Source organism: Suncus etruscus, chromosome 15 (assembly GCF_024139225.1).
Source record: "Suncus etruscus isolate mSunEtr1 chromosome 15, mSunEtr1.pri.cur, whole genome shotgun sequence".
In the NCBI taxonomy this organism is placed as follows: Eukaryota; Metazoa; Chordata; class Mammalia; order Eulipotyphla; family Soricidae; genus Suncus; species Suncus etruscus.
Genome location: NC_064862.1, coordinates 33,102,640 through 33,118,010, shown reverse-complemented (window position 1 = coordinate 33,118,010; position 15,371 = coordinate 33,102,640). Strand labels below are relative to the sequence as shown.

At 39.4% G+C, this 15,371-nt stretch overlaps 1 protein-coding gene across 3 annotated transcripts in view; it reads left to right on the top strand.

The window, feature by feature from the left end:
- Positions 1-15,371, top strand: part of MTMR3 (myotubularin related protein 3) — a 151,299-nt gene that overhangs the window by 68,616 nt on the left and 67,312 nt on the right. For all 3 annotated transcript variants that reach the window (XM_049788766.1, XM_049788765.1, XM_049788764.1), the window contains 2 exons: positions 331-382; positions 9,686-9,765. In XM_049788766.1, coding sequence (XP_049644723.1) covers positions 9,763-9,765 — 3 coding nt within the window. In that variant the 5' untranslated portion in view covers positions 331-382; positions 9,686-9,762. Of the gene's footprint in view, positions 1-330; positions 383-9,685; positions 9,766-15,371 lie in introns of those variants that run through there.

Here is a 15,371-nt window from a genome sequence, read left to right as displayed (position 1 = left end):
CATGATATTCAGGGGTTACTGACTGCACTCAGGAATTACTCCTACAAGTGCTCTGGATACGGGGAATTGAAAACTGGTGGGCTGTGTGCAAGGCAAGCATTTTACCTGCTATATTAACCTCCTAGTCTGTGATCATCTTAAAAAGATCACTACATTTTCCTTTCGTGACAGGTTTAACAAAGAAGCTTTCAGAAATGGTGCTTTACTGAGAGAAACTTTTAAATAGTGAATGGTCATGGCATTAAACTTTGTAGAGAAAAAGTCTTATGGGGTAATATAAGTTTAATTGGGTATTTGTCATTATAAAACAGCTGGATTTTTCTTTTGCAGATTTTCTTGTGAAACCTGTGTTGTAGAAAGTTTTGAAGACAGACTTCATTTGGTAAGTGCTTTATTTGCCCTACCTATTCTTTTTTTGTTGCCTTTTTTTTTTTTTTTTTAAGGACACAACCTGAGGGTTTCAGAGATTATTCCTAGCTTTGTGCTCAGGAATTAATTCTGTTAGGCTCATCCTGTATGGAATGCTAGGAATCGAAAGTGGTGGCCACGTGCAAGGCAAATGCCTTCTCATTGTGCTATCACTCTGGCACCTTTTTTTTTTTGTTTGTTTTTGGGTCATATCCGGTGATGCTCAGGGGTTACTCCTGGTTATGTGCTCAGAAATCACTCCTGGCTTGGCGGGACCATATGGGGTGCCGGGGTTCTCGAACCATGGTTCGTCCTAGGCTAGCCCCAGCAAGGCAGACATCTTACCAGTTGCACCACTGCTCCGGCTCCTCTGGCACCCATTTTACTTTTCTTTAGATTCTACTAATAAGTGAGATTATTTGCTATTTGTCTTTGTCTCATGTCACTTAATATTTGTGTTATTGCAAAAGGCAAGACATTTTTTTTTGTGGCTAAATACATATACAGCCTCCCCCATTTTCCTTATTCATATTGCTCTGAGTATCTCGCATCATTTATATTTTTACATATAGATGTAGGCATAGTCACTATTATGGATTCCACAACTTGTGACTGTTGAAGGGCCAGGTGGTGCCAGGAACTTCGATATGTTAGGCCTATGCTCCATCTCTTGCAATGTATGCTTGGCTCCATTTATTAATGGGCCCCTAGTTTGCTTCTTTTGTCATTTTGGGACCATGTACTGTGATGTTCGAGGAATACTCCCTTAACTCAGAACGGCTCTAAACAGGGTTGGAACACCAGAGATCAAACGTCAGGCCTATGCATTTAAAGCATGAATTCTAGCCCTTTGAACTATTTTCCCAGCCTCTGTTAGTGTTTATTTTTTCCTTGATGTTTTGCTGTGCCAGGGATTGAATCTAGGACCTCTCACATATATAAGGTATGTGGTCCACCATTGAACCATATTCCTGGCTCTGAATTGTATGAGTCTGTCATATATTTTGTATATTTATATTCCTTATCATATACAAATATTTTCTCCCCTATGGTAGATTTTGTTAGCTTCTTTTGTTGTGTCGACTCTTCTAGTTTTGTAGTTTAAATTTACATTAAAAAAATCGATTTCATTTGATTTTTGTATATGGTATCATGTAAATAGAGGCCTTTGAATTAGTCCTTATTTGTATCTCAATTGGTTGCCTTTGAATTAGTCCTCGTATGTATCTTAATGGGTTTCCGTTGGTCTTTTTTCTCCATTGCTTTTTCTCCTCATCTTGGGGTTGGGGCTTTTTTTTTTAAATCACATTGAATGTTAGTCTAGAGGCCTTAGCTCTGGGAGCTGCCATCTATGCTGTGGTTCCATGTGGTGGAGTGACTGGCTGGTGGGTGAACAGCTTGCAGTGAGCACCATTTGTTGAAGAGATGGTCTTTTCCTTATCATATATTCTCTCATACAGTCAGTTAGAAATTCTATCTGTGAATATATATATGTATATATATAGGTTTGCTTTTGGGTTATCTATTCTGTTCTATATATTTATGTCTGAATTTTATTTTGTTTTGGGGCTATCCCTGGTGTTTCAGGGTTACTCATGGCTCAGTGCTCAGAGGTTGCGCAATGGTGGTTGGGATCATGTTTGGTACCATGCTTTGCTGGGAATTGAACCCAGGACTCTAACCCATTGAGCTGTCTCTCTAGCTTTTGTTCTTATTTTGGGGGGGGGCACACCAGGTGTTGTTTAGGGCTTACTCATGGCTCTGTGTTCAGAATCACTCCTTGGCGGTGCTTGGTGGACTATATAAGTGTCCTGGATTGACCTACATATAAAGCAAACACCCTACCTGCTGTACTAATGCGCTGACCCCATCTCCCAATTTTTGATATAGTATGTGTATGGTTTTAGAATTCTGCATAATTTTTCCTCTCTGTAACTTAAGGCTTTAGATGTAGTAATGATATCTAATCCATTTTGAATTTTCTTTTGTGTAGGATGTGAGATATAGATCCAAGTTATGTATTTTTTTGCATGTGGCTAGCCAGTTTTCCCATCACTATACGTTAAAGAGGCTTTCGTTGATTCCTTTCATACATTTAGATTCTTTGTCAAAGATTAGCTGTCGTTTATCAGGGGTCTCAAACTCCCGGCCTATGGGCCGTTTGTGGCCCTTCATACAACATTTTGTAACCCTGCCCTAAAGGAATCTTTTTTTGTTTTGTTTTAGTTGTTTGGGTCACACCCCCCAATGTTCAAGGCTTACTACTGACTTTGCACTCAAGGATCACCCCGACTTTGCCTCCTGCGGCCCCCAGGTAAATTGAGTTTGAGACCCCTGGTTTAGATGAAGGTCTGTCTCTAGGCTCTCAATCCTATTCATTTGTTTTAGAGCTTTTATTCCAGTAACAGTATTGAATACTGTTACATTGTATAGTTGGGGGAAAACAACCTACCACTACCCCCCCCCCCCCATTGTTTGGTCTCTTTGGTGAGTTTTATTTTTTGTATACATTTTTGTTTTGGGCCACATTTGACAGTGCTCAAGGCTCAGTGATCACTCCTAGCATATTTAGGGAATCATATGGGGTGCTAGGGATAGAACCTGGTTTGACTGCATGCAAGGCAGATGCACTACCTGCTTAATTACACTCTAGCTCTGTACTTCATATACATTTTAATGGTGTTTATTCCATGTCTTTTAAAAAGTACTAGGGAAATTTTCATGAGGACTACATTGAATTTGTTCACCCAACCCACAAACGGGACGTGTTCCATACCCTACATTCCCTTCCCCTCCCCTGCCTCACCTACCGCTCAGGGGTTACTCTTGATTCTACTCTAAGAAATTACTCCTGGAAGACTGGGACTGTTATGGGATGCTGTATAGAGTTAATATGTGACCTACAATGAATTATTTATAAAGCAGAGAAATTGCTCTAAAGGTTCTAATTGATTCAAACAAATTGGATATAGAAGGTCAAATCCCTGAATTGGGAACTAGTGATTGGTTATATGAAAAATTATTTTTGTCTTTTTGAAACATATGAATAAAATAGTTTAATAATAAGTAAAAAGGCATGATGTACATAGTACTTTCTCAGTTCATCTAGAAAAAAATAAGTGTAGGGGCCGGAGTGGTGGCTTAGCTGTAGGTCATTTGCTTGGCACACAGCTAACCTAGGACAATTGCAGTTCGACCCCCCCAGCATCCCATATGGTCCCCCAAGTCAGGAGCAATTTCTAGCGCATAGCCAGGAGTAACCCCTAAGCATCAACGCATGTGGCTCCAAAACAAACAAACAAAAAAGAAAAACTAAGTGTAGTCTCCATATATATAAATTAAAAGGAGGGCAGTGATTTGAGTTGCCTTATAAAAATTATTTGTGGGCCAGAGCGGTAGCGCAGCCGTAGGGTGTTTTCCTTGCACGCCCAACCTAGGACGGACCGTGATTTGATCCCCTGGTGTCCCATATGGTCCCTATAAGCCAGGAGCGATTTCTGAGCCCTGAGTGTCACCGGAAATGGCCCAGCCCCCCCAATTATTTGTAATGAATTATTTTAATGATTTAAAAAGTATTTGGACAATGATATAGTTCAGTGACAATCTTGCATGCTTTGTTTTGAGATGTAGGTATGATCCCCAGTACCACTGAAGAAAATGAAAGTGTTTATGGAGTGACTATATACACTCTGTATCTTTTTAGTCTTTCATGTAGCATTTACCCTTTTTTTGTAACTATACAAATTTTATAGATGAAGAAACTCAGGAAGGTATTATGAATTTAGAATGTAGTATAGTAGCGAATTTGTAACTGTCCTGAGATACATTGCTCATATGCAGTCAAAATTTTTTTGAGTTCATTATCTTTTACACTCTTTTTTTTTTTTTTTTTTGGTTTTTGGGCCACACCCAGTGGTGCTCAGGGGTTACTCCTGGCTGTCTGCTCAGAAATAGCTCCTGGCAGGCACGGGGGACCATATGGGACACCAGGATTCAAACTAACAACCTTTGGTCCTGGATCGGCTGCTTGCAAGGCAAACGCCGCTGTGCTATCTTTTGGCCCATCTTTTACACTCTTAATTTGAAAACTTAAAATGATTTATTTTATTATTCTTTGTGCTGGGATTTGTGCTCAGATTCTTAGACGTGAGAGAAATGTTTTATATTATGTCATATAGTTGAAAACGTCTTTGGAATGTTTTGAGATTCCTTACAAAACTTTTTTGGTAGAAGAGTTTATTTTCTGAATTACAAATACAAAATAATTCTAAAGGTTTCCAGTCTCACTTTCTTAGTGGGTAAACATTGTTAACATAAAAGCATATTTTAAAATTAATTCTAATAATTATTTTACAAGTAATTTTTTTGGGAGGAGGGTTTGGGCCACAAATGGTGATGCTCAAGAGGTTACTCCTGGCTCTACACTCAGTATTCACTCCTGGTGGTGCTTGGGGGACCACAGAGGATGCCAGAGATCTAACCTGAGTAAGCTATGCGCAAAGCTTGCATCATCATGTGTGTCTCCCAAGAACGCTTATTAATATTTAATTTATTTTTTAATTAAATCACCATGAGATAGAGTTAAAAAGTTGTTGGTAGGGGCCGGAGAGATAGCTTGAAGGTAGGGTGTTTGCCTTGCATGCAGAAGGACAGTGGTTCGAATCCCAGCATCCCATGTGGTCCCCCTAGCCTGCCAGGAGCGATATCTGAGCATAGAGCCAGGAGTAACCAGTAACCCCTAAGCACTGCCAGGTATGATCCAAAAACCAAAAACCAAAAAAAAAAAAAAAAAAAAAGAAAAAGTTGTTGGTAATTGAGTTCAGTTATACAATAAACATTTAAAATGTGTATTAAAATTTGTATCAACTTGGTAACTGTTAGTGAATTTTGTAGACATAAGAGTAAAATTCTGTATAGACTTTAGTAAAAATGATCCTTCTTTCTCCCCTACAATTTATTTATTTATTTATTTATTTATTTATTTATTTATTTATTTATTTATTTATTTTTATTTTGAGGTTGTGGTGGTTTGGGCCACAATCTGGCTGCACTCAGGGTTTACTCCTATTTCTTTCCAGGAATACCAAAGATTAGATATGCCTCTGCCGTACAAGGCAAGCACCTTACATGTTGTATTACTGCTCCAGTCCCACAAAAGACTTTAACTAGCATATTCATTTTTGAGAACAAGGACTGTAAAAATTGTAGCTTGTGTAGAGATAGAGGCAGGGATGGTGTGTGTGTGTGTGTGTGTGTGTGTGTGTGTGTGTGTGTATGTGTGTATGTAATACACATTAAATATATAATACATATATTTAGTTTTAGTTGGAACATGGCAGATAGCCTAAATATCTCAGCATAATTTATGAAAGGTTAAATTAAGGTCATTTTAGCGTATAGTAGAATTTGGAGATGAAGTATCTTTTCCTATGGGGTTTTTTAGGCCACACCACTAGTGCTCAGGGACTGGTCTTGTCTCTGCTCAAGAGTGACCTCTGGCTGTGCTCAGGAGACCTGTTGCTGGGGTCAGCTGCTGTAACTGTCTATATGATATGTCTCTTTGGCCTGAGATGGAATATATGAAAGTACACTGGTGATATCCTGATAGAAGAAAAAGGTTTCAGGACAGCACAGTCTAAATCGACTACTTTTTTTTTTTAAGGTGGGTTAAGGGTGGGGTTGTATCTGTATAGGTTATATGTATCGCTGTATGTATTATCTGTCTAAAACTATGTAAAGAATTACCTGGGTAAAATATTTGTTTTTTTAATTTTTGTTGCTTGGGCCACAGCCATGTTTAGAATTACTCATGGCTATACATATACTTAGGAATCACTCCTGGCAGCGTTCAGAGGACCATATGGGATGCTGGGGATTGAACCCACATCTGCATTGTGCAAAAAAAAAGCGTCCTGTACTCTGTATTATCTCCAGCCCCTGGATCAAATATTTAACTGGTTGTGACTTATCTGTAGATGAACTAAGGGCACCACCATGAGAAAAAAATTGAATTGCTGTGAGATACACAGTTACAAAGTTGTTGATGGTTGAACTTCAGTCATAACAATGTTCTAGCAGTCTTCCCTTCATCAATGTTCATTTCCTGCCACTAAATTCCCAAGTTACTGTCCAATTCCTCATCCCCTGCCTGTCTCTATGACAAACACACTTTAGTGGAGCATTTTTCATGTTCCTTCTGCTCATTTGTATTTCTGCTTTGAGGAAATTTCTGTTCATCTCTTACCAATATTTAAATGAGGATTGGATGTTATTTTTTTTTAAGTTCTACCAGTGCCTTGTATATCTTGGATATTAACACCATGTCAGATGGATGTTGGGTAAATAAACTCCCTTTCTTTGTATAGTCTTGGTATTTTGGTCATTGTTTTCTTTGAGGTGCAGAAGTTTTTAATTTCACTGTAGCCCTATCTACTTATCTTTGCTTCCACATGCTTGCTCAGTGGTATTTTATCCTTGAGGATTCCTTTAGCTTCATATCATGAAGAGTTCCTCCTGTGTTTTCTTCTATATACCTTATGGATTCAAGTCTGATATCAAGACCTTTAATCCACTTTGATGTTTGTGCATGGTGTTAGGAAAGGTTCGGATTCTTTTTCTTTTTTTGTATGTAGATAACCAGAACTGTTTTTTTGAGTCAGTCTTCATTTTTTAAATAATATTTTATTTAAACACCTTGGTTACAAACATGATTGTGGTTGGGTTTCAGTCATAGAAGAGGACACCCCTCATCACCAGTGCAACATTCCCACCACCAATGTCCCAAATATCTATCCTCCCCACCCTGCCCCCACCTGTACTCTAGACAGGCTTTCTATTTCCCTCATACATTCTCATTGTTAGGATAGTTTGCAATGTAGTTATTTCTCTAACTAAACTCATCACTCTTTGTTGTGAGGGTCATGAAGTGGGCTGTAACTTCTAGCCCTCCTCTCTTTTGTGTCTGAAAATTATTACAAGAATGTCTTTTATTTTTCTTGAAACCCATAGATGAGTGAGACCATTCTGCATCTCTCTCTCTCTCTCTCTCTCTCTCTCTCTCTCTCTCTCTCTCTCTCTCTCTCTCTCTCTCTCTCTCACTTATTTCACTCAGCATAATAGATTCCATGTACACCCATGTGCAGGAAAATTTCATGACTTCATCTCTGAGTCAGTTTTTTTGTTTTTGGTTTTGGTTTTGGTTTTTGGGCCACACCCGTTTGACACTCAGGGGTTACTCCTGGCTATGCACTCAGAAATCGCCCCTGGCTTGGGGGGACCATATGGGACACCAGGGGATCGAACCGAGGTCCGTCCTACGCTAGTGCTTGCAAGGCAGACACCTTACCTAGCGCCACCTTCCCAGCCCTCTCTGAGTCAGTTTTTAATCATTTAAAAAATATTTGGTGGTGTGGGGACCAAGGTGTGCATACCTGACTTGGCAGCATTCAAGGCTTACTCCTGGCTATGTGTTCAGGAGTCATTGTAGTCTTTTTTTTTTTTTATAGTTTTTGGGTCACCCTTGGCAGCACTCAGGAGTTCCTCCTGGCTCTATCAGAAATCGCTCCTAGTTGGCTTGGGGGACATATGGGATGCCGGGATTTGAACCACCAACCTTCTGCACGCAAGGCAAACGCCTTACCTCCATGCTATCTCTCCGGCCCTGTCATTGTAGTTTCATTGAATATTTGTGTGTAAATTTTTGTGTTAACATATTTTCAGTTTTTGTGCATTGAGTATATTTTGGAGTGTGGAATTACTAACTTGTATGGCGATTCCATTTGACCAACTATTAATTTTTTCTACACAGATCATACTTATTTTATATCCTTGCTATGTATGAGCTTCAAATTTCTCACATTCTATTTGCATTCTAATTTATTTTAAAAAAATTGGGCCCATATGTGTGGTATTTGGGCTGCTCTTGGTGTAGTGCTTGAGTGGTTGGGGGATTTCATTGGTACTTGGCAGACCATATGGTGCTGGGATTGAACCTAGGGTTTCCCAAGCAAAACACGAACTCCAGCATTTTGAACCATCTCTCTGGCCCTACCACCTACATTTGGAGGGGCGGTCACATCCAGCAGCGATTGGGTTACTCCTGGCTGTGCTCAGAAATTGCTCCTGGCAGCCATGGGGGACCATATGGGATGCTGGGATTTGAACCACTGTATGTACCGGATCGGCTGCGTTCAGGCAAACACTCTACCTCTGTGCTATCTCTCTGGCCTACCACCTGCATTTTTAAAAAATTATTAGTCTCATCATTGGAATTGCATTATGATTTGCCATTTTGATGTTTTCTAAAGATTAAATAATCTTTAAGAGACTGTATTTTGAGTTACCTATGATAATGTTATTAGAAATTTAACTCTAAAACATACTTTTCTCTGAATATTAGCACAGAATAAGAAAACATTCACCCAGTAGATAATTAATTTTAAAAATTATCTTAAAAATACTCCTTCTAGTAAGTTTATATTATTTAGAATAATTTCTTTACATTTTGCATATGAGAAACGGGGATTGAACCGTGGTCTGTTCTGAGTCAGCCGCATTCAAGGCAAACATCCTACCACTATTGATCCAGCCCCTCCTCCTCCTCTTCCTCCTCCTTTTTTTTTTTGATTTTTGGTTTTTGGGTCATACCCGGCAGCGCTCAGGGGTTATTCCTGGCTCTAAGCTCAGAAATTCCTCCTGGCAGGCTCGTGGGACCATATGGGATGCCTGGATTCGAACCATCTTCTTCTGCATGCAAGGCAAAGACCCTACCTATATGCTGTCTCTAAGCCCTCCTTTATTCTTTTTTAAATTCTAATAGCCATTTACTGAATCTTGCCACCTCATCTAAATTAACACATCTTTGTCTGTCTATCCCAAAACATTACATTGTATAGTGGAAGGAGGATAACCACTTGGGATTGCAGAATTAAACTCAGGACTTTATGGGGAGGGAGGGAGGAAGGGAAGGAAGGAGAGAGAGAGAGAGAAAGAGAACAAAGAAGGGAGATAGAAGAAAGAGAGAAGGGAGAGGAGAGAGGGGAGAGAAGGGATAGAGGAAAGAGAGAAGGGAGAGAGGAAAGAGAAGGGAGAGAGTGGAGAGAGAGAAGAGAAGACAAGAGAAGAGAAGAGAGTGAGAGTTTTAAACTAACATTGGTCAGGTCTTCAAGTTCATGTGTATGCTTTTTCTTCAATAAGTGTATGGCCAAATAGAGGGAACACGATTGCTACTATTGTTAGTAATCTCCCATTTTCCTTCCCCCTTTTTTTCTCTTAAAAGATCCAGGCATCAAAGAAAAATTTTGCTAGACACTGAAGAAGGAACGGGGATCTTTCCTCCGAATCTGGGCCTCTGTCATGGTAAGTATAGGATGTTACAAGAAAATTTTGTTTTGAAAATCACATGAAATTTACATGAAAATTACAGTTACATGAACTTTAGTGAATACAGTGTCTTTTTTAAAGAAATAATTTTTTTTTCTGAAATTTTATCTTTCTATTGGCCTTGTAATAATAGCATATTTGCTTTCTGTTAGCTTTAACCTTATGTTAGCTGTTTCTAATTTTTTTTAGAGATATAGTAAATGGAATCAAGATTCAAAACAATGATTTTGGATCCTTATTATTGTTTTCTTTTTTGTTTTGTTTTGTTTTGTTCTTTTTTGGTTTTTGGGCCACACTCAGTGATGCTTAGAGGTTACACCTGCGCTCAGAAATAGCTCCTGGCTTGGGGGACCATATGGGATGCCAGGGGATCGAACCTCACGCAGTCTGTCCTAGGTCAGTGCGTGCAAGGCAAACGCCCTGCCACTTGTGCACCACTCCGGCCCCAGGATCCTTATTTCTTTTGGGGGGGTGTGTGTCACACCCAGCACTGCTGGCACTATGCTCAGAAATCGCTCCTGGCAGGCTCAGGGGACCATATGGGATGCTGGGATTCGAACCACCTTCTGCATGCAAGGCAAATGTCCTAACTTCATAACTCCATGCTATCTCTCCGGCCCCTATTTATTATTTTTTTCTATCTTTTATTTATCTTACTCTCTTCTGTCTCTCTTCACATTTATGAATTACTTTTCTTAATAGAAGCACAATCTGTTGTCCTCATTTTCTTTTAGGCAGTATTTCTGTCCAAATGAAGGGAAGGCAGCCTTAAATTTACATTTTGACAAAAAGACATTTAAGTGACCAGTGAGCCTTTTGGGGTCTAATTTAGGTAGGGAAAATTCCTGAGAGTATGTAAATAGTGCTTGTTGAAGACTTAAAAAATAAATGGTCCCCTGTGATAATTGTCCTGCTTTTCCTTGTGATGTTTCTTAGAATCAGACTATTTATTTATTTATTTATTTTATTTATTTATTTATTTATTTATTTATTTAATTTTTTGGTTTTTGGGCCACACCCATTTGATGCTCAGGGGTTGGTTACTCCTGGCTATGCACTCAGGAATCGCTCCTGGCTTGGGGGGAACCATATGGAACGCCGGGGGATCGAAGCTCGGTCTGTCCTATGCTAGCCTTGCAAGGCAGGCACCTTACCTTTAGCGCCACCTCTCCGGCCCCTATTTTATTATTATTATTATTATTATTATTATTATTATTATTATTATTATTATTGGTTTTTCGGGCCACACCCATTTGATGCTCAAGGGTTACTCCTGGCTAAGCGCTCAGAAATCGCCTCTGGCTTGGGACCTTATGGGACGCCCCAGTCCTCCCTTGGCTAGCACTTGCAAGGCAGACACCTTACCTCTAGCGCCACCTCGCCGGCCCCTTTTAATTTTTTTTTTTTTTTTTTTTGATTTAGACTATTTTATGCTGGTGCTTGAAGAAGGTATTGAAAAGGCCATGTTAATTTCAAGCTTCATTAAGAACATGGGTGGAAAATTCATTATAAAAGTAAAGTTAAACAAAACAGGAAAGCTACTTGTGCAGAAACATGATATTGAAAAGTAGTAGAAAGGTAACGCTTATATTTTAAAGCTGGGCCAATTTTTGTTTGGACGCTACAGCTCTCTGATGTATCCATGCACTAGTGAAATTTTAATATTATTTGTAGAATCTATATTTTGGTTTTCTCACAGAGTTTTAATGAATGAAAAAGTATTTTCAGGGGCCTTTGAGATGGTTCAGTAAACTGGAGCACATGTTTTGTTCTAAGCAGTGGTTGGCAAGCCGTGGCTCTTGAGCCACATGCAGCTCTTTACACTTTTAATTTGGCTCTTCTGTGTGCCGGGCAGCCGCTCCAGGAGTCAGGACTCTGCTCCTAGCCTCTGTCAGTGCGCGCCTTGTGTGGCTCTCAAAATAAATTTCAATCGTAGTTTTGGCGAGATTTGGCTCAGTTGAAAAAAAAAAAAAAGGTTGCCGACCACTGGTATACCACTGGTATACCACATAGCAATAACATGGCCCTCTTCTAGTATGACTGGGAGATCTCCAAAATCCTTGTACACTCCCGATGCTTCTGTATGCAGTTGTTGGGAAGCAGAAATCATGCTTTTTTATTTTTTATAGGGAAGCCTAAATATGTTTTTACCAATATTTATTTCCACCACCAAAATTCATTACTGTATTTCTTTCCATTTTATATCTATGTTTTATATATTTTTTTCAATGTATGTACTCTAATTGGAGTACTTTTATGTATTGGTAATCTATAGGATTTTATGTTTTGTAAACTTTTTTGGGGGGTGAGGGTCACACCCGGCAGCGAGGGTTCCTCCTGGCTCTACGCAGCCTCGGGGGACCATATGGGATGCCGGGATTCGAACCACCGTTCTTCTGTATCTAAGGCAAACACCCTATCGCTGTACTATCTCTCCGGCCCCTGTATTGTAAACTTCTTTTTTTTTTTTTTTTTTTGGTTTTTGGGCCACACCCGGCATTGCTCAGGGGTAACTCCTGGCTGTCTGCTCAGAAATAGCTCCTGGCAGGCATGGGGGACCATATGGGACACCGGGATTTGAACCAACCACCTTTGGTCCTGGATTGGCTGCTTGCAAGGCAAACACCGCTGTGCTATCTCTCCCGAGCCCAAACTTCTATGTATTGTAAACCTATAGGATTGTACATGAGATTGAAAATTGTCATTTTTGGAAGGTCAAAAATTGGGAAACTATTTCCATATGGAGTCTCAAAAAAGAATTATATAGGGCCAGAGAGATAGTACAGTGGATTTAAATGCTTGTCTTGCCATAGGCTTACCTGGATTTGATCCCCAGCACTCCAGAGTCTCCTGAACCCTTCAAGGAGTGATCCCTGAACACTGCTGGCTGTGGCCTAACATCTACCCACCCAAATACATATGTAATGAACCCTCTTATATGTATCACTTAGCTGCAGCAATAATTTATGGCCACTCTTATTTCTGATTTCCTCACCCTCCTCTTTTAACATGTTTTAGAAACAGATCCCAATTATATACCAAGTGGAATTGTATTTTTGAAGTTTTCAGTCTTCAGAATGAGATTTTTTTTTAGAATTGATTGTGGGAGTGTTACTTTTATTGTTTAATTTTGCAAACTGTTTTTACACACTATTTACAATTAGTAGTTGATCAGGTTTTTTTCTTTTTTTTTCTTTTTTTTTTTTTCGTTTTTTTGGGCCACATCCATTTGATGCTCAGGGGTTACTCCTGGCTAAGGCTCAGAAATTGCCCCTGGCTTGGGGGGACCATATGGGACGCCAGGGGATCAAACCTTGGTCCTTCCTTGGCTAACGATTGCAAGGCAGACACATTACCTCTAGTGCCACCTCGCCGGCCAGGTTTTTTCTTTTTTTTTTTTTTCATCCTGGAGCACTCTACATGAATTTAGTTAATAAATATTTTGACTGGGGAGCTGTCTGTTAACTTCCATGTGGTCTTTAAATATTTATCCCTGGTGTTGATTTTCCCTCTGGTATAAACTCACCTCTCTCAGTTGAATAGTTTAACCAGTGTCAGAAACTAGTGTAGAACTTTGGTGACTGATTCCTTTTCAAGATTTTATAGCTAACTGCACCGACTTTGAACTGATGGAGGTAAAGAAACACCAAATTCCATAATGTTTGTAGTAATAAACTGCTTATAGCTTCAGAGAAATTTGTTTACAAAACTCAGCAGGCTAAGACATCTATGTATTTGTCCTTTCCTTTTTGTTTCCTTCTAACTCCTATAGCCATCTCAACATTGGTTTCTTTTTGTACCTAATACATAATGTAATACTTAGTTAGAATCTGTAATATTTTATAGTTACCTTCATTTTGTAGTAGTAATAATATTTTTAATTCGTCATTTTGCTAGAATGTAATGAGCAGTTTGTCTTAGGACCCTCAGGGATTAAATGCGATCATATGTTTTGTTTTGGTGCTTTTAATTTTTTGTTTCTTGGGCCATACCTAATGGTACTCATGGTTTACTCATTACTGCTCAGTGATCACTTTTGTCTGTGTTCATATGGTGGTATGCTGAAGATAAACCTGAGTCAGTCAAATATAAGGCAAGTGCCTTAGTTGCTTTAACTTATTGCTTCTGCCCTTAAATGCCAGAACTTGTGAGAAAAACCTCTCTGAAGTTTTTTTTTTTATTTTATTTGGGGGGGGTGTGTTCATACCTGGTGATGCTCGGGTTACTCCTGGCTATGTGCTCAGAAATGGTTCCTGGCTTGGGGGACCATACGGGATGCCGGGAGAGCAAACCACAGTCTATCCTAGGCTAGTGCTGCAAGGCAAACACCTTAGCTTCGCACCACCACTTTGGCCCCATCTCTGAAGTTTTATAGGAAATTTATGTTGAAGATTTTATATGTATGTACATAGATGTTAAACATTTATTGATTTTTTTAAAATACTGTGGATTGAATCCTTGACTACATGCAAGACACATACTTTATTATTAATATTAAAATAGGCTTTATTTTATTATTAATGTACTGACATAGATCAAACCTAGAGCCTCACACATATAAGACCTTTAATACTGAGCAGGCCCAGGGAAGAGTATTATAATTAATATATATACATATATATTTTAAAGACAATTCTAGTCTTCCTTTATACTAAACTAAAACTCAATAATTTAGTACCGTAATTTTTTTTTTTAAAGATTAATTGCAAGGGCTGGGAGATAGTCCAGGAGTTAGGGTGCATGTGCTTCACCCAGGTTTGATTTCCTGCCACCATGTGAGCATAAGCCAGGTGTAGCCTTCGAGGCTCTCTAGCACCACCAGGTGGCCCTGATGGCCTTCCACACTGTAGCACTCGAGCTGCAAAGCCTCTTTGGATTGCTGCAAAGCATTTTTGGATTATTGCACTAAACCACCAGCTAGGTTGACCAAAAAACACTGGGAATTATCGCCTTCCCCGAGATTTAGTTGCAATGTGGATTTAAAAACCTTATCAGTGGACTCTTGGGATTATTAAACACCATTGGTCTGGGGGTCAGAGATAGTACAGTGGGTAGGACATTTCCTTGCAAATTTTCAGGCTGGGTTCAATCCCCAATACTATAATCCTGAGAGCCCGCCAGGAGTGAGTGGTTTCTGATGAGATTCAGGAGTAAATTTGAAGCATCACCAATCATGACTCCAAAACTAAAGCATAGATCTACATTTTATATGGCTCTTTTAACTGTGTATGCTTTTTTTTTTTTTTTAAACATCACAGCATTAGTCACAAATAGTGGTTATTTCAGTAATGCCGATATTCCAAATACTGGCATACCTTACTAAATTGTTTCTTTTTCCTTCCTTTTGATGGGGGGAGGACTTGTGCCATACTCAGCAATGCTCAGGGGTTATTCTTGGCTCAGGACCACTCCTGGTCAGATTGAGGGAGGACCATATGGGATGCCACGAATTGAACTTGGGTCAGCCTCTTACAAGTGTCTTACCCACATGCTATCAGTCCGATCCCTTTTCTCTTTTTGTTTTTGGGCTATGCTCTGAGATCATTGCTGACAGTTCTTGGATCATACCCAGGTTGACAGTG